At 41.6% G+C, this 19099-nt stretch overlaps 2 protein-coding genes across 4 annotated transcripts; one reads left to right on the top strand and one right to left on the bottom strand.

Annotated features, from left to right (window-relative positions):
- Positions 1-1223: 1223 nt before the first annotated feature.
- Positions 1224-5843, bottom strand: wdr61 (WD repeat domain 61). Of its 2 annotated transcripts, none has more exons than XM_047034284.1 (11): positions 5741-5843; positions 4798-4852; positions 4675-4702; positions 4356-4461; positions 3937-4109; positions 3180-3328; positions 2633-2726; positions 2233-2326; positions 2009-2101; positions 1667-1745; positions 1224-1459 (listed from the first exon to the last, which is right to left on the bottom strand). In XM_047034284.1, the coding sequence occupies exons 2-11, from the start codon at positions 4807-4809 to the stop codon at positions 1370-1372; spliced, it is 918 nt and encodes a 305-aa protein (XP_046890240.1). In that variant the 5' UTR covers positions 4810-4852; positions 5741-5843; the 3' UTR covers positions 1224-1369. The 2 variants fall into 2 exon arrangements, with proteins under 2 accessions (XP_046890240.1, XP_046890241.1); XM_047034285.1 differs by having other exon boundaries at positions 5716-5794.
- Positions 5844-5911: 68 nt separating this feature from the next.
- On the top strand, positions 5912-18985 carry LOC124476866 (L-fucose kinase). Of its 2 annotated transcripts, XM_047034278.1 has the most exons (24): positions 5912-6493; positions 6620-6659; positions 9327-9478; positions 9654-9704; positions 9845-9970; positions 10351-10423; positions 10760-10857; positions 10973-11053; positions 11213-11332; positions 11527-11698; positions 11809-11915; positions 12232-12333; positions 12779-12949; positions 13195-13268; positions 13478-13833; positions 14197-14413; positions 15222-15388; positions 15689-15916; positions 16180-16323; positions 16608-16727; positions 16860-17047; positions 17612-17711; positions 17908-18131; positions 18407-18985. In XM_047034278.1, the coding sequence occupies exons 1-24, from the start codon at positions 6479-6481 to the stop codon at positions 18476-18478; spliced, it is 3198 nt and encodes a 1065-aa protein (XP_046890234.1). In that variant the 5' UTR covers positions 5912-6478; the 3' UTR covers positions 18479-18985. The 2 variants fall into 2 exon arrangements, with proteins under 2 accessions (XP_046890234.1, XP_046890233.1); XM_047034277.1 differs by lacking the exon at positions 6620-6659.
- The last annotated feature ends 114 nt before the right edge of the window (positions 18986-19099 follow it).

Raw genomic sequence — 19099 nt, 5'->3', positions numbered from 1 at the left:
GTAAGACAGTGTGGTTAAACATATGTAAACATATGCTTTTACAACGGGAACCAACGCTACTCCTGCATTGTCCTGACTTAGTCTTAAGAGTTGTAGTCCTAAAATGTTTTTCTTTAGGGATTCTTGTACTTTGCTATTCAGTCTTGTCCTCAATCCTGACTCCTTCTCAATAGCAGGGGTTTAGAACCTTCATTGAGCTTCAGGGCTATTTCTAGCATTCTCAGGCACTATGGGTGTTTTTGTCCAGGACATTTGTGCAGGATGTTGGGAAACTGCACATTTAAGGAGACTTGGATGTCACTGTGCCATCTCTGGCACATATGGCACATTTTTTCTTAAAGATGCTGTAAAGCAAATTCCATAATTTGCTTCTCACTACATTATATACATGTGAAATGATTCGCTGAAAGCATGTGCAAAGCTTTAAAACTTTGTTGCACTGAAATGTGGAGTTAGAGCAGTGAACAGTTTCTCACCCGTTTACAGCTCAGGTTTTGTTTAGGCGTGGCAAAACCCAACCTATCTACGTCACAGCCACCTATCTACATCAGATCACAGACGGTACGACAAAGCAATCAACACATAAAACACTCAGAGACTGCAGGGATGGCTGTTCTGATATCTGCAATTGATTTAGCTAGTGTTGCTGTTGTTGCTAAATTCAATAAATTGGAGGGGGCAGAGCTTCAGCTCCTTCAGGCGACACGCCTCCCCAGTCTCAAGCAGAGAAGACTGCTGATTTTCTCACGATTTCAAAGCCAAATTTTATATGTGTCAGTGTTTTTTTTCCATTCAAATTGGATGTGTAGTTAACAACACATTCATCTGTGGTGTGATGAACTTAAAACTCATTTTCAATTCCACTTTACAGCATCTTGAAAGGAACTTGTTGTGGACCATGTCTGTCATATTCAGCTTCAGTAAACATATCTGCAAAACTTGTGTTTCCTTCTTTCCTTTCCCATAGTGAGATGCCAAGCTGAGTTAGGGACATGAACAGACTGTCACATCTGACGTGGTGTCATGGGTGGCACTGTGGTCAGTCCTGTCTGAGGCGTTTCCCCATCATCAGATTCCATACACACGGCTCAGAGAATAAGGATACAGCCATGTACAGTAGGTAACCTAACGTTTCCTTCTACATCTAACTTTTGACTTTTAGATTAGATCAATGACAACTCATTCGCTGTCTGTCTTCAAAGATGGAACAACCATTCAAAAAGTACAAAAGAAAACCTTTTATTTAATAGTTACAGTTAGGTCATGCCTTTCAAAATAAAAAAATCTATCGAGTTTACAACCTGGTCACCCTGGAAATATGATTGCTTAAGCTGTCTCCTGCTTAAGGTTGGAATCGTCATTGAGATAATCACATTGGACAGTCATAAACATGGATGGCACGGTCATCGCCTGCAGATACAATCTTGGATCCAGTGGCGTTGTATTTCACACTCCAAACCTGAAGGGGGAAAACATGAATGATGGGTCTTAACAGCGCACTGAACCTATTTTGTGTATCATATACAAATTGAATAAATATTCGATCATAGGGGGTGGGTTTTATTTCTTAATTTGTATTCCTGTAAACAATATAAACCAATATTATGAAGAAAATTGTGTTGAAAAATGTTTTGAACAGAGATATAGTGAGCATGCAATTTCTCACCTGGTCCTGATGGTCAAAGAATGTGTTAAGACATGCCCTTGAGCTTGCATCCCATACTTTGACACTTTTGTCTGAAGAACTGAGGAGAAAGGAAAAAAAGCTCAAAAACTAAAACTATCAGCATCCGACATAACAAATTAGGTTCATGCAGTATTACAGAAACATTATTTGTAATGCAAACCAAATTCAATACTTGTTGTTTAATGTCAACAGCATTATCTCTATAACAGACAAATCATCTTAACAGTGTTTTTGTGGGGGGGTACATAAAGGTCTGGGCATATGGATACTTTCATTGGCCATTTCAAATGTGTATTTTAATGTAGCCGTAATGTGTATTACCTGGACACAAAATGCGTGTCATCTGGCGAGAAAGCAACACTAAGTACCCAGGATGCGTGGCCGCTTAAAGTAGCTGCCAAATTAGCATGTTGCCTGTAAAACAATAATAATTGATAATTTTAGTAACATAATACTTTGCCTCCTAATACATTTAAGGCATTTGTATGTGATAAAAAATATTTAAAATTAAGCTAAGATTTTTTTAAATCTACATATGTACTTACACATCATAAATCTTAATGTAGCCGTCATCTGAAGCAGTTACCAAGAGCTGGGAGTCTGGGGAGAACGTCAGTGATCTGATAGGCATGGCATGACCTGGAGAGATGGAGGCAGACCAGGTGTCAACACATCAAGCCCAGCTGCATGTTAACACAATACAGGAAGTGAGAACGCACGGCTGGTAAAATCACATCTTATCTAAAGAAACACAACAGGTAATGAGATTGAAGCAGACAGGTAATGAGATTGAAGCTGACATGTCAAAAGGTCTTATATATATAGTGGAGGCACACAATTAAAACGTGTGTCAATGTTCAATGACTAAAGCATTTATGAGCATACAACACAGTATCCTTCTCTAATTGTATTTGTAATGCAATCTACATGTCAAAATGAACATACCTTCCAGTGTATGCAGAAGTTTTCCAGTGGCAATGTCAAATATATTAATAATTCCATCTATAGCTCCACTGGCCAAGTACTTTCCATCTGGACTCTAAAAAAGAAACAGGGATTTAGTCTAACTTGGAAGTCAAAGCTTTTGATTGCCCATACTCACACTTGTCTAGGGAACTGTACAACCAAAGAAAAAAAAATAATTGTCACATACACTTATTTTGTCAAACCATATTTCTCAGCCATGACCACAATCATTTTAAGCCTTACTGCAAAGCCTTAATTAGATAATTTAAGGTGTTTAGCCGGATGTAAAGATTGAAAAAACTCTAATAGACAAGGTCTCAAACACTAAATCCAGCTAGGAAACCAGGATAGAGGCATCTTTCCAAATATACGTCCGGGCAGCTACTCAGCACTGGTTGCGATGGTTTGCCATACCCATTGTTAGACAATAACAATTTCATTTGGAGATCGATGTTTCATCAAAATATGCATAGGGTGGAAGAGGTTAAAATGTAAAACAAATGGGGGGTACTTGACTTCATCTTACATATGCTATACTAAGAATGAATTTCCCTCTGGTATCCAAGGAATACTCTTTCTTGCCACTTTCCACCCCAAATATGTTGACTTTTCCAAGATGGCTGCCTGTGGCGATGTATTTGGAGTCTGGAGAGAAGGCCACTGTCCAAGCATCAACTGTAATAGCAAAAACATACAACCATAAACCTTTCAATACAAATCTGGAAGTCACTGAGGAAAAAAAACCTAAGTAATATAATGTTCAAACAAGTTTGTGGTTGATCCAGTTGTTATTAACTATGGAACTTTAGCTAAACAGCCACATAACTGTCCCTAAACCAAACTCCAGATACGGTCATTCCAACAACTTTCCCTCCAATTTAAATAGAAACTACCACATGCAATGTTTTTAGGTCTCCATCGCTGTAGAACTCTTTCGAACACGCAGCATACGATTTGCAAAAGCATTAAAACATCCCAGGTTGACCGATGCTACACATTGCAACCTAAAAGTGGATGAGCTGATGACAGTAGTGGTTTCTTTGAGACCAGCCAAAGGTGTTCTCTTTATTCTCTCCAATGCTCTCTGATTGTCACATAAAAATTGTTAAACAAATTTGCTAATCTTACTTGCAAAAATAACTTTAAAGCACAAACCCTGGTCTCTGTTGCCTAACAGCTCGATGTCTGAATTTAGGAATGATTGTATTCCATTTTAAATTAACCACCTTCATGTCTTTTTTTTTTTAAACGATCAAAGGGAAGTGCTTTAGTGGGGATTTTACCTGGACCAGCATCCATAGACTTGATCTGCTTGCCAGACTCCAGGTCCCAGAGGCGGATGTGGGCATCCAGAGAGCTGGAAGCAGCAATCGCTCCATTGTGACTGATGTCCACAGACACCACGCCTAGCTGGTGGCCCTCCAAACTCCACTGCAACTCCAGCTTCTCATCTGACCTGAATGTAAATGAACATAGAGCTAAGAGAACTTCATTGAATAATACTGTTTTTATTTTCGAATATTTGAAGAACCATTACTTTCTGGATGCTATCTGCGTAATTCACAGAGACGCAACATTAACAAGAAGCTATACATGTCATGGTGGTGGGTATATGTGAGATTACGCTTTCCTTAAGATCTCACATGAACCAATAAAATCTTTGCATTACGTTGACAGTACAGTTGGCTAAATCACAATTTACCATTTCCAGACTTTCACCATGTCATCCAAAGAGCCTGTGACAAGAGTTTCAGACCCGTCCTTTTCACTTCTACCCCAGGCAGCCGTCCAGATTGCATCATCATGGGCTGTCAGAAAAAAAACATGCATGGAGGAACTCAGATCTTTATATCCTTGTACCTACATGTACATATGTTTATGTACATATGTGTATTCATGGATTTAGTTAGATGTATGAGTGATGAAAAAATACTGCCTTTATCATGTTAAATATTCCACACTCCAAATAGCTTTCTAGCATGAGAAAAACCGTTTTGGGGTGTTGCGGTATTCTTACTCACCATGCTCTTGCTTAAACAGAATGCTGTACTGAAATTACAAGAAAACATTGCTGCAATGAATAACTCATTGTAAGCACAAAAATACCAAGCAATCATATTGCCACACCCCGTCAAATTACTTACTTGAGTGCTCATTGTTGATCTTTCGAGACTTTGTTGAGTAGAGGTAGCCTATACACTGAAAAATTAAGGGTACAGACAGTGGTTCAGTCGCGAAATGTGACTAGCTCTCTCTACATGGCTCTGGTTCTACTGACTCTATATTGATAAGCTAACAAGCTTTGCTTTCTAGTACTGTTGCATATAAGGGGTATATAACTAAGCACCCTTAGTATTAGTTAGACTTTGTACATTTGTTGTAGTTAAACCACGTATTTATGTTTTAAGATTCCTATATGTTTAATGTATGCATCTTCCTGCCAAAGTAAATTCCTTGTCTGTGCAAACTTTTATGGCGAATAAAACCCTTTCTGATTCTGATAGTGTGGACAACAGTGTGGACTAAGCTGTGGCAAAGTAACTAAATGGCAAAATAACTCGAATAACTGTCGCAAAGGAGCAAAGTGTTCAAACGCTCACTGTGCCTGGTCATCCGGCTTGAGTCCTAATTAATGTTTCACCGGAATCGTTCCACATTTCAAATTATTTTCGATGTTGATGTTTCATTGGCGACACCAAACTCTTTCAATGGCACAAGTTTTCAGTTATGAGAGTTCAGAGTATGAACTCTATGGTGTCACCCGAAAAACATCCACTTTGAAAACGAATTTTATAAAGATACTGATCCTATGATTTAATACGGTTGCTATTACCCACTAGTTTCAGTTATATTGCTTTTGGTCAGTCTTGACTTACATATTTGTGTTGTCTTTGTACAGTGCAGTGAGTGAATAGCGAGCTAGCTACTTAGCTAGAGCGAGTTGTATTGGCAACTTCTAGCTAGCTTTGCTAACGTTAAGCAAATTAATCCAGTTCACTTCTAAATTAAACTGAAAGCAGATCTATTTGGATATTGCTATACTAGTAAGAATTTCTCCATACCATGAGTTTGATGTATATACTTCACCTTATAATGCATGTAGTAAAGAGACGTATGATGAGATTGCGTTGCAAAATGTATACACTTTGTAAAGGTGTTGGGGCTAGTGTCGCTTGACTGATGACGTCAGAAGCTTACAATTTCGGCGCTGAGAATGGTATTTCTACTCTGGCACACATATACACACACGATCATTCGTTTGAGCTATAGCTAACTGGCTCACAAGCCCACTGCGGAGCTGTCCGCTCAACTTTTGATGGGCGATTATCCTACTAAATTGTGATATTAATCTTCCCAAACACCGCCGGCATGTACAGGGAAACAAATCTAAGGACCAATGGAGCGTATGGAAGAGCATAAACCAATGCGAGTGCAATTTGACCTGAGAAACACTAATCTAACCATATAGACTACTAGTGATAACGGTCATGTTAACCTTCTCATGATACTAAAATAATAAATCATCTAACTTAATTGTAACCGTAACGAGTTACAAAAATAGTTGTTCTTTCGATGATACCGGTGACAAGTATTATTATTTTTGGACATCAAATAACAAGCTAAAGAGGCTGCATCCTCTGACATTCCGCATAGAAGCCTGTCTGTGGGTAACGGTAGAAGTTCCATGCATCGGAATATATGAGGTGGATTACTTGTTTTAAGTGTCAAATGTTATAGTAGAGGAAGAACACCTCATCATGTCAAAGAGATGTGAATTTAGCTGGACGGTAATAGTTTTGACTTGTCAACACAAAGACAGCGTCTATGCTTTTCAAAGAGGTGAGTTCATGTACTATTATCAATCAGAAAAATACACCTACTGTAGCCTAGATCTAAAATAAATATATGTGGCCAACGAATTTACCAATTAATTTATATTATTAGGTAATTTGTTGTCAATTTCAGAAGTCCAACATCGCTGGATTTCCTGGTTTTTCAAACCAAGGTGAAGTCAGTTTCATGTTCGACATTCGTCTCACATTCGGAAGACGCTACTTTACGTCGTCGAGTTAGGGACCGGGTGAAAATTACCCATACAATTTTGAAAAATTATGACTTTTATTATATCTTTATGGATATAAAACCTCAAACTGTCACCAAATTATTCTAATAATGTCTGGTCTACTTCCACACCCTTTACTTTTTCAATGTTTTTAAAAGAATGATAGAAAACTGCTAATCTCTGAACATAGCATGAAATCCTTGCTAATCTCAACATATTTTTCAAATGTGTGTCAAAAAATCTCAAATATACACCAGAGTATTCTCGTAATGCTTCGCCTACTTCCACACCCTTTACTTATCAGTATCCTTACCAGAGGCCAGAAACCACCTCAACTGGCTCTTTTTGACGCAAATGAGCAGCGGCTCTACTCCGAGCTCCCCCCGGATGACTGAGCACCTCACCCTATCTCTAAGGGAGACACCAGCCACCAGTCACAATGTTTGCCTCTCATTCACCCATTCATACTCTTACTCACACATAACAACGGCAGCGAGCTGCCATGAGAGGCGCCGGCCTGTCCATCGGGAGCAACTTGGGGTTCAGAGTCTTGCTCAAGGATACTTCAGCACATGACCTAGGAGGAGTCGGGGATCGAACCACCAACCTTGCGATTAACAGACAACCCTCTCTACCCCCTGAGCCACAACCACCACAACCGCAAAATGATCCAGTGAGTGCTGAAGGTCACAGACCAATCATGACAAGAAGATTACATCTGCAAAAAGTAGCGATGAAATCCCCAGCCCACCGAACCGCAACCCTTCCCCACCCCGACTACGGCTCAATATCCTGTCCAGAACATATCACAAACAGGATTGGTGACAAAGCACAGCCCTTGCGGAGACTCACCCCCACACTGAACAAACTCAACTTTTGCCGAGGACCCGGACACAACTTTCGCTTTGGAAGTACAGGGATTGGATCACCCAAGAAGAGCAAGAATCCCTGGGCTTTGCCACCGTGGAGTTGTATGGCGACCTCAGTGGTCACTACCTCAGAGGCTGCATTTCTCCACCGCGGCTTCAGCAATGGAGGCTTTGAACATTGCCCACTCTGGTTCAATGCCCCCAACCTCCGCAGTGATACCTGAGAAACTCCGCTGGAGGTGTGAGTTGAAGATTTCACAAACAGGGACCTCCTCCAAACGGTCCCATCTCACCCTCACTACTCGCTTGGGTTTACCAGGTCTGTCCAGAGTCTTCCCCCACCCGCTGACCCAACTCACCACAACATGGTGATAGGTTGAAAACTCCAAAACATACAACCTCAGATCCGACGACATGATGACAAAATCAATCATCGACCTTCGGCCTAGGGTGCTCTGGTACCACGTACACTTATGAGCATCCTTATGTTCGACCATGGTGTTTGTTATAGATAATCCATGACGAGCACAAAAATACAAAAACAAACACCTATTTGGGTTCAGATCAGGGAGGCCTTTCCTCCCAATCATGTCTCTCCGGGTGTCCCTGTCACTTTCCACGTACTCGTTGAAGTCTCCCAGCAGCACTATGGAGTCCCCCACTGGGGCCCTAAAAAGGCTAAATACTCTGATCTTCTGTTCGGTCCATATGCACAGACAACAGTCAGAGTTCCCCCCCCCACAACTAATAGGCGTAGGGAGGCAACCCATCTCTGTATACACAAGCATTTGTGTATACAGTTTCTCTTACCTGGAACATACTTCCTTTTCTAATCTAGGGTGGCTGGTGCTGTCCTGGCGTTTAGGGCTACATCAAAAACTCTTTAGTTTGCTTAACTACTGCACTAAATCACACTTGACTGGTGGGGACCTCACCCATATTATTATTGTAATTGTTATTTGTCGCTTTGCATTCTCCAATTATACTTTCTTCTCTCTGTTGCCCATCTGACCTCCCTTCTGGTGTTGGGGGGTTGAGCTGTCAACATCGGCCTGGATGCTGGTGGGACAATGATGGACCTAGTCCCCAAGTGGACTTTGATCTCCTTTGATGGACCACACAGAGTTCCTGGTTCCTTCCTGTCCATCTCCCTGGCTCTGATGCATTTGGTGGAAAGCATATTGGTGCAAATACACGTTGGTTATGCTGTCACAATTAAACCACAGCCTAGCTCCTGGTTGACTTGCAGCTGTGTGACCATTGGTCAGAATTTAATTTAGCACAGCTTTAATGCTGTTTTCAGAGATTAGCAATTTATTTATAAAAAAAAAACTTGTCTTCCGAGTGTGAGACGAATGTCAAATGTCGAATATGAAACTAACTTCACCTCGCTGTTTTACCACCAACTGTTGCATGTCACATGACACACTTAACACAATGTTTCAAGTAATTTTTCTGTCTGTTTGGGGAGTGTTTCCTAGCGGTCTAACCCAAAACCAAAGTTGTAAAACAAAATCTACATACATAAGAATAATCATGTCAGATAACATTTGTATAAACAATTTAAAAAAAATCTACAAATAATTCTCTATAGCCAACATGAGTGATGAGTTATATATAGGAATGCCCGATTGTTTGTTCTTGTAGTAGCCTAGTTTATGTGTATCTTTAGTGCCACAGGAAACACATCTTTACATTTACAAATACGTTGTGTGAAATAATCTGTATGTGTTTTTCTCAGAGCTACAGTTGAGACAGCAGCGTGGATGTATTCCAAAACGGACATTGTTGCTCACTGTGTCAGACCCTCTGCAGCGCCTGGGGAGTGGAGGGGCTACTTTCAATGCACTCCTGGTGGCTGCTGAACATCTAAGCGCCAGAGCTGGATACACTGTGAGTGACATCACACAATTCCCCAAACATTGTACTGAGCGGTAAAACAACATACAAAAAGACACCCAAAGCTGAGGGACCGTTTGTTCAATTATCCTCTAGTAAACTGGATAAGAGCGTCTGCTAAATGACTAAATGACTAAATGTAAACTAATAGTAATTTCTTTGTTCATAGGTTGTTACTGCAGACGTGCTTGATGATGCTCACATCCTCATCCTGCACACAGTGAGGCCAGCAGGAGAATGAATCTTGAACAAAGGCTGGAATTTTTTATAGGAAGTGTTTTTCACACTACATAGGATGTGCAGTATCTGTTTTCCCTAATATTTCTAGCTTCTCCTCTCTCTCTCTCCATCTGTCTGCAGGGGCGGGACTTTCCCTTCGATAGCTGTGGAAGAGCATTCTGTTGGATGGCTGTCGAAAACACATCTCAGATTGTACAAGGTCCTATCTGCTGTTTGGATATGTTGCTGGACACTCTCTCTAACCAGGTCTGCTATTATCCACATTTTAGAATAGTTCTAAAAACTTTAACTTTATTAAAGACCAGCCCCTTTATTATAGAGTAAGTACTTGTTTACTAAACTTGGATATGCAAAAACACTGAAGCAGATTTCTTGTTCAGCACATTAAATATCACATGCCTCATCTGTCAAATTGGATATAGTAAGTTCAATAAAAAAATAACATCAGTACTTCAAATCTAATTTAAATTTCTTATTTTTGTAGCTATTATATGTTGATCTATAATCAGTTGCTTGGTCTCTGTTTAAGTTGTTTCTGGGGACATGACTCAGGTTCCTGCAATTGAGAAACGTTTTTTTGTTGCTCAACTTATGTTTGTTCTGTGTTTCTTTACTTTCACCTGTAGTTGTGTCCTGGTTCTCCTCCGGGTGTTTGGGTTTGCAGCACAGACATGATCCTGACCATTCCTTCTGCCCATGGTTAGATCTTCTTAGTGTTTACTTATAATTTATAATACTTTTTCTGTAAGTCTTTAAGTGGCTTTCATTGTTGTTTTATTGTTGTATACATGGTACAGTACACAATGAATGAATGAAACAACACATATGCACGCTATATAAAACAGCCCAGAAATACACGAGACTACATGCATTTCTGAACGACACAGAACTAAATAAGACCTTCGCACTTCTAGTGCAAGTGCACGTGCAAACATATGCAACAAGACAAATAAGTGTGACCGGTTAAACAAGTAGTGCAAGAAGTACTGTTGTATCCTAATTGTTATGACATAGTAATGATGTTTTCCTTCTCAGTGATGACATGGGATGATTTTACCGGTGTTAGAGTGTTGGCGCTTCCTGGAGATGCTATTTATGCCTCCAACCATGGAGTCTACCTCGCTGATGAACAGGTAGGACATTTGTACAATTGTACAAAATAACTTAGTTAAATAAAAGTCCTATGGTTATTACAGCATTAACATGGCTGCAAAAAATTACATGAATGGACTGCTATTTTATCCACAGGGTCGAGTGTGTGATATCATCTACAGAGGAACAAAAGACAAAATTCACCAAGCCACACAACCGGATGGTAAGGTGCCTTTGGTAAGTGTTTACTCCTGTCATGTGCTGGTACAGTATGTAGCAAAGGTCTCCAGTTATACGGTACTTTTGAAAGGTGTTCAGACCCTTTGACTTTTTCCCCATTTTGTATTTTTGTAAAACACATTTGAAATGGATTCAACAATTTACACTAAACCCTAGGTTTCGGGGCCAGTTTTCTTCAGCAAGGATGTGTCCGAGCGACTGTTGCAGACTTACGTGACGCCTCCCCTGGATGGGTGCACCTACATGGGCATGGATTCTGGTGCTCCACCCCTTCAGGTAGTATTGCTGCTCTTGAAAACGTACCAGAGAATTGTATTTGTAGATGAAAAATGTAAATAAAGAAAAGGTAGTATGAAAGTGAAATACGTTTTAAAGATCCCTGTCAGCTTGAACTTTCGTACTTCTTCTGTATGTGTATTATTCACGAAATAACTTGACGTTGATGTTTTGCCTCTTCTTCACACTCCTAGATTTCACTCTTCTTGGATGTGTTGATGTGTCTGTGCTCAAACCTGACAGAGTCAGACTTTATAAATGGAGAGAGGCTTGGCTGCAGTTCCCCCCTGGGGCCACAGGGGGCAGCGGTGACAAGCGCAAGAGCTGTACTGTGGAAGATACTGAGGGGAATCCCTCTTACAATGGGTACATATCTACCTTTTTCCTTCACTTTATCCTTATATAAATGTATCCATACTTCATGGGAGTTGTGTTTTAATGTGTGATTAACTTGTTATGGATGGCATTGTTTTCAGTTTATGTTCCAGGAGGTTGCTATGACTACCTGACCATGTCAGGACAAGCGCATATAGATCGCCTGACTAAGGCGGGCACAGTGAGAGACACGCTTTCACACATAGAGGTAAACTTTGCCATTGTTTGTAAAGTCGCATTGTTAGTAATAAAGTTATTTATCTAGTTCAGAAGAGAAGAGTTAGCATGGATGCATAGTTAGAGATGCATGAGTTGATTTTAGAATAGTAGAATATAGACTTCATCAATGATGTCAAAGCCATGAAAGCAGTCAGCAGGCTTAACGTGGCCTGCCTAGGAACATAAATTGAAGGAACGGGTATTTTATTTATGTTTATAGAAAATAAATGTAATGTTAAATGTAAATTGAAAGTGTATGCTGTGTATGTTCATTGATTTTTTCCTTTCCTCTCCCTACTGTCCAGAATGGCCAGTGTGTGAGTCAGGGCGGCAGGGTGATCAACTGTGTTCTAGAGGGGGAGGTCAGTGTAGCATCCAGGGCAGTGATCCAGCACTGTCACCTACAGGTAGGGCAGCACACCTACATTCGGACCTGTTTTAATTTCATATCTTCTAACACTTCAGATTTTCTTATAAACTGTGGTGATTTTCCACAAGCAAACATGATCCTGCAAAGCTCGGTTGATTAGAAACCAAACCATACTGAACTAAAATAAAGTAAACTTACTAGTGGAATATTTCAGCTGTCTTCACAACTATGGAACATGTGACCCACATTGCTTCAGATGCCCACTAGAGGGAAATATAATTCCAGCCTCCTTTAAAGCTGACCTTAAACTTGGAGGCCTAAGGACTCTGTTTTGTGCACATTGTTAAATCTTTTGTATTAAAATGTTATTGTATCCTGCATCCCATAACAGCCATTGACTACACAAATGAACCCAAACTGCAGGAATGACATTTTTCAACCTCACTAAATAAAGTTCCTACCACTATATCTGTGCTCCACAGGGCCCAATTGAAGTCCAATCTGGATGTTTACTATCAGGCCTCAAGGTGACTTCATCGCAAGCCCGTCATCTCGTCCTAAACAGTGACATCATCATTCAGGGACACCACATAAAGCTGGGAGAGTTAAACCTCACTGTTTACACTGTGCTTGGGGCTCGAGACGACCTGGAGGTTAGCGTTTTTGTTTAGTCATTTTCCTCATACTGCAACACACCTCACAACAAGATACCTCACAACACACCTCACAACAAGATACCTCAAAACACACCTTGCAACAAGATGCCTGTAACCTTTCACACCTGGAATCAATGGAATGGAAAGCACATTTTGAAACATTTCCTTTGATGGTGTGTTTCGGACCATCCTTTTTGTCAATGTGTCCATCCCTCTCACGCCCATACCTTTCCCATCCCCAGTTATCCTCTGAGGACAGCTCGGCTTCCTTCCTAAACCAACAGTGGAGCCACTTCTTCCATCGCACTGGGATACAGTGAGACTAATTCCTCCCCGCCAGGGATAATGATCTTGCAGTAATACTGTCTGGATCGGAGCCTTTGTAGAACCTTTGTAGATCAAAGACTCAACATCTCACCTTTCTTTTCGACATGTTACGAACATTCTTTCAATCAGGGCAGCTGATGCTCTTGCACAATCTTTGAAAATGATATCCGCTGGTAGAATTGACTTATTTCTCCTCAGACCGGAGGAGCTATGGATGTCCGGTGACCATCGCTCTCTGCTGGAGGCTCGTCTGTTCCCAGTCTTCCATCCCAAAGGGGGCGCTGTGGACCTAGAGGGGGGTGCCTGCTGGCTGCTGGGTGGCCTTGGGTCACTAGAGCAATGGAGAACGGCGTGGAAGCTGTCTCTCAAGGAGGTGCTGTCCCTGACCGACCAGGAAGCAGAGCTAGGCTGGAGGGAGCAGTTGTTTTTTCTGGCCGGGAGGAGGAGGGTGACTGACATGCTGAAGGGTCGTAGTGACTGCAGTCTGCTGCCTAGCTTCAGGGCTATGGTGCTGGGAGGCCAACAGGGGGAGCTGCTGAGCACACTTGATGGCAGTAAGTGGAGTTATCAGAGAAATTGTTTCCTAACATTACCTTTATAGTCTCTGTGAAAGGGATCTGAGCTCTAATGGCTTTGAGAAATAATTTTCTCTATGGTGCCTGGGCAGCATTCAACATAGACTTACAATGGAATATACTCTTTAAATATTCTCACTGGCTTTGCTGGGTTACTAGTATAGTCAATGTAGACTGTTGCACTACTGTAGTATCAATCACTAAACAGAACACTCTCACCAAGACCCCTAAAAGTATGTTTAATTGTCTTGAAAAGTGTACAAGCGCACAAAGAACTGTGATACATGCTATACATTAATACTACAGATGCTTTCCATGTCCATTTCCTTTCATCCTCTTCAGTTGCAGCGAGCAGTACAGGGAACTTGGGAGTGGCTTCCAGGTGCCTGGCCAATATAGCGGATGTGCTAGGCTGTCTGGCCGGGGAGGGCAGGGGGGGTCTGAGGAGTGGGCCAGCTGCTAACCCTGCCTGGGGTTCTGCCTTCTCCCTCCTGGAACAAGGAGATTTGCCAGCTGGTGTCCAGGCCCTGGCCACCGAGAGATGTAACTGGCTGAGCAGGTCAGGGATGGGGTTATTGGGATGAGTAGGAGGGCGTAGGAGTATGGTGGTGTTTCCACCAGCGACATACAGGATGACACCATAAAGATCGTCAGTGTTGTTGTAGTGACAGGTTGCACGTCAACCTCTGCTCGTGCCACTGACACAGCCAACCAACAGAAGCCAGTACAACGGTGCTTATTCATGTCTTGGCTGGGTGGCTTTGTACTGGCCTGATCACGTCAGTGATGAACCACACAATAGAGAAGTTGTTCCAAAAAAAAAAGAGCTTACCCCAGATCTGCACCAAACATGAGTGATTCTGAATGATTTGTTGTATGAATTCCTTTAGATTTGTTTTTTTGTTTTTGTTTTGCTCTAAATTGTGCAGTCTTGGTTCAGAAAGATATATGTGTTATTTGAATCAGGTACTGATGTTTTGTGGTTCTATGACAGGGGTTTATGCTAATCAACAGTTTGTCAGATCCGTTTTACTACAGTACATGCTACTATGTGCCAAATGGTGGTTGCATGGTCAATTTACAATTCACACAAACGGGAAGGGGAATAATCAAAATAATTATTGTTGTCGTTGTAGCAAAAAATGCATTCTCCATGGGTTTATCTGTAATGTGCTGTATCTCCTTAAAGCAGCCTGGCATTTTCAACTCATAGTTCGTTTATAATTGATACAGATCCTAATTAAGGAATAATTATTAACGGATAAAACAATTTCCTGAAGTTACCTGTAGAACTATTTCTAACTGCTATTTATTACTATTGAATCCATCCATCAACTTCTTCAAGTAGTGTTGACTGCCCCTTACAGGCCTGACCTGCTGGTACGAGCTGCACGCCACTATGAGGGAGCAGGACAGATACTTTTAAGGCAAGCTGTGAAGTCAGCCCAGAAATTTGTATCCATTGGTCATGGAGAGGCTCCACCCATTGGGGAGTGGCTGGAAGTGGAGTGTCCTGCCAGATTGGACCTTGCGGGTAAGTCAATGATAATTCCCTCTGAAGTCTTCCCCCCTCTCCACTTCTTCCAGTAGCTCTACACTACTTCCCTTCCTAACCTTTATAGTCTACATTTTTTTTCAAAATAAACCCGCAACCACAGTGTGGCTAAAAGTAATTAAGTGACCAATGTACAAACTCCTCATTTCCTGTTAAAGTTGTTGAAATGTATATTTTGATTATATCTTTCAGCTGATCATTCAGCATTTTTTTGGGTAGCCCTTTCTTACACTAATGACATATTTGCATACTTTTCCATATACCGCCGTGCTCCCACAGGTGGATGGAGCGACACTCCACCCATAGCCTTCGAGCATGGCGGTTCTGTGGTGAACGTGGCTGTGAAGGTCGATGGGAAACGTCCCATCGGTGCCAGGGCCCGTCGCATCAAAGAGCCACGCTTGGTGCTTGTCAGCTCCAGCGGAGGACAGGACTGTGGGGTTGCCACGGAGATTGTTTGCGAGAATCTGGAGGATTTAAAGGACCACTGCCAACCTAATGCCCCTGGTGAGATTCTGATTACCAGCCGTGTAGGGAGGCGTCACACTAACAACCTAACCATATGGCACATAAACGATCACACCAACATATGAATTTATTTCATGTATGGTAGATTTGTTCATGCATTGAAAATGAACGAAATGTGTTTCAAGTAAAGTCGAGGTGTGATGGTAAATATCTAATGGCAGGTGCCAATGATTGGTCTGTGGTCAACTCATATTGTTTGTGTGTGCATGTGCCCTGCGTTGGGACATTGTGGTGTTTCCCAGGTGCCCTGCTAAAGTCAGTGTGTGTGTGCAGTGGCCTGGTCACCTTCCCATCCCCCCAGTCCTTGCAAGAGCAGCTACTACAGCGCTGGGGTGGGGGAGTGGAGGTCCACAGCTGGTCCCTGCTGCCTCACGGCTCAGGTCTAGGTAAGACTGGCACTTTGTCTTCTGGCTTTCTTGCAAGTATGTCGGGTGTTTTATTATTTTCAGAGACACTATGCCACATGGTGGCAATATGGAAAATCGTGGCATGTAGTGTCATAAAGTGTCCAAAATAAGTGCTGGGCACTTTTCTCTCTATCATAACAATATACTGTAAGAATGTATATGTAACCAGTTGTAAAAAAAAAAAAAAAAATCTACATATTGTAATAAAGCTACACACCAAGGTAAAGGATCACAAGTTTCACTGCTATTCTCCTCTCTTGTAGGTACCAGTAGTATTCTGGCGGGAGCGGTGTTTGCAGCAGTGTATAGATGCACTGCTCGCACATACGACACTGACTCCCTCATTCACGCTGTGCTGCACCTGGAGCAGATGCTAACCACAGGTCTGAAACTATACTGACCTCTACACACCAAAGAGAGACACACACTCCTGTTTACTCTATGGTGGATGAATGTCGTCTCTCTTTACAACAGAACTCTCCCTTTTATTCTCGTGCCTCTCCATCTTGTCCCAGGTGGTGGCTGGCAAGACCAAGTTGGAGGTTTAGTTGGAGGAGTGAAGTTGGCGCGCTCCAAAGCATGCCTGCCACTCCGTGTGGAGGTAGAGCGTCTTCCTGTCTCCCAGGACTTCCTGGTTTTGCTGAACCAACATCTCCTATTGGTTTACACAGGCAAAACACGGTTAGCAAGAAACCTGCTGCAGGTAAACCAATCCCATTTAGTCTCAAAGTACTCATTATCTGGACTCTAAATCAGACTAGTAGAATACTTGCTAAACAGAAGTATCTGTATAATTGTCACTATTTTCAAGTTTGCTTCCTATTTCTCATACAACTTTCTCTTTACATTAGACAGTGGAGGAAGCAACGCTTCTGCACATGATAACACATATCACCCACATCAAGGAGTCAACCCTAATAACTCAAGCCTGAAAAGAATAGCAATGTTCAACAGTGCTTTAAAGTTAAAACTTTCGCGACGGAACACAAAATACTTTTTAAGCAAGCGCTTGATAGCCCCAATGTTGTGATTGCGCGGGTATCATTCCTAAGACTGGGAACCCTGTGTGCATAACAATGGCTTCTTCTCCTCTTCTCTTGTCTTTTTCCCTGGTGCATCTGTAAAAACAGGAAATATCACATAACCACAGTAATGCCCACTAACTGAGAGGCTTTGCAAACACAGAAGTTCTTTGGATGGTGTGACGGAAATGAGGCAAGATAGCTCAAACTTCAGTGTTGTGAAAATGGCATTTGTTGTTTGGCAGGACGTGGTGCGGAGCTGGCACAGTCGTCTGCCCATGATAGTGAAGAATGCTGAGCAGTTGGTGGAGAATGCTGAAGAATGTGCTTGTGCATGTACAGCTGGTGAGTGTAGAGGCCAAATTCTATTTCCAACAGTCCAATTTTCCATTTACTCACACTGTTTCTGAAAATGTACATTGGACACTATTCTGCCCATTCACATTGTCTTTTGACAACCTGTACATGCTACATGTCAACAGGAGTGGTAAAACCGTGAATGGTACAAAGTCTGACTCGCTCACTCTCTCACACACACAAGGCTCTCTAGACAGACTCGGGCAGTGCCTGGATCGCTCGTGGCAGCAGAAGAAGGTGATGGCACCTGGATGCGAGCCTGCTGCTGTTCGTACCATGATGGATGCCTTACGCCCCCTGGTGTTGGGGCAGAGCCTTGCGGGGGCGGGCGGAGGGGGCTTCCTCTACCTCCTCACCCACCAGCCTCTGCAAGGCGAGAGAGTGAGACAGGTCCTCAACAATACCCCAGTGAGTAGAAACTAAAATAAACAAATAATAATTGTATGTTGCATAATACATTATAACAATCATTTTATGGGTAGGAAAGTGATCTAAAGATAATTACTCGAAATACCTAAATGTTCATCTGTCAGTGACACACATGTATAATACAATTTTGGTTTGATATGTCAGGGACATTAATTTGATAAGTGGCAGCAATAGCCCTGATAAGATAGTATTAATCTATAAATTGATTAGTCTTTTTTCAGACAATTGTGCTGATAGACTACTGTGTGTCACAGGGTCTTGGAGACTTTAGTGTCCACTCAGTAGAGCTAGACATGGATGGGATATCACTGCTGAAGCCGTGCTGAAACCAAGACACCAACTTACCATCTCACTGAAGGAGGAATTCTTATAGGTACCCCACAAGGGACTACTTTTACAGCCAACTGTAACCAAGTACTTGTTACAGTCTAATTTGAAAGCACAAAAAAACATAACTCTTTTACTTCGTTTTTGTTGTAATTTAACAGGCATCATTTAGGAGGCATAATTGCTCCCAGTGACACATCTAGGTTGGGATAATACAAACAGTTGGTTCTTATTTTTAAGGCTCCTCATTCTAATTGTTTCTGGATGTTTCTTAGCACTTATTTGCTTTTCACAATGTATGCTTCATGTTTTGGGGCTATCTCGCCGTTTATGACCATTGACCTATGCACTTTTTGTAAAGCTCTCTCTTGGAAGTTGCTTTGGATAAAAGCATCTGCTAAATGAATAAATGTAAATGTAATTGACAAATGAAGGCAGTGTTGAGTTGGTTTAGGTAGAGATTTGTTGCAGTCTTTGTGTCACAACACTAACACATGTATGGCCTTTTGATATATGTATTGTACTGATTACAAGAGTTCAAAATACATGATTGTTGGAAAATATTTCCAAAGGAAACAATTATATACATAAAGGTATAAATATACAAAGATACAATATTC

Source organism: Hypomesus transpacificus, chromosome 14 (assembly GCF_021917145.1).
Source record: "Hypomesus transpacificus isolate Combined female chromosome 14, fHypTra1, whole genome shotgun sequence".
NCBI classification, from domain to species: Eukaryota; Metazoa; Chordata; class Actinopteri; order Osmeriformes; family Osmeridae; genus Hypomesus; species Hypomesus transpacificus.
This window is presented reverse-complemented; position numbering and strand designations above follow the sequence as displayed.

What these genes read in the sequence shown, in the direction of transcription:
- wdr61 (XM_047034284.1), bottom strand. An exon ending in TCTGTTTAAGCAAGAGCATG is followed by an intron (nt 4,462 to 4,674) that starts GTGAGTAAGAAT and finishes TTTTTCTGACAG; the next exon opens with CCCATGATGATGCAATCTGG. An exon ending in TCTTTGACCATCAGGACCAG is followed by an intron (nt 1,460 to 1,666) that starts GTGAGAAATTGC and finishes TTCCCCCTTCAG; the next exon opens with GTTTGGAGTGTGAAATACAA.
- LOC124476866 (XM_047034277.1), top strand. Translation starts at nt 6,412, where the DNA reads ATGTCAAAGAGATGTGAATTTAGCTGGACGGTAATAGTTTTGACTTGT. An exon ending in GCTGAGCACACTTGATGGCA is followed by an intron (nt 13,834 to 14,196) that starts GTAAGTGGAGTT and finishes CATCCTCTTCAG; the next exon opens with TTGCAGCGAGCAGTACAGGG. An exon ending in TGCTTGTGCATGTACAGCTG is followed by an intron (nt 17,712 to 17,907) that starts GTGAGTGTAGAG and finishes CACACACACAAG; the next exon opens with GCTCTCTAGACAGACTCGGG.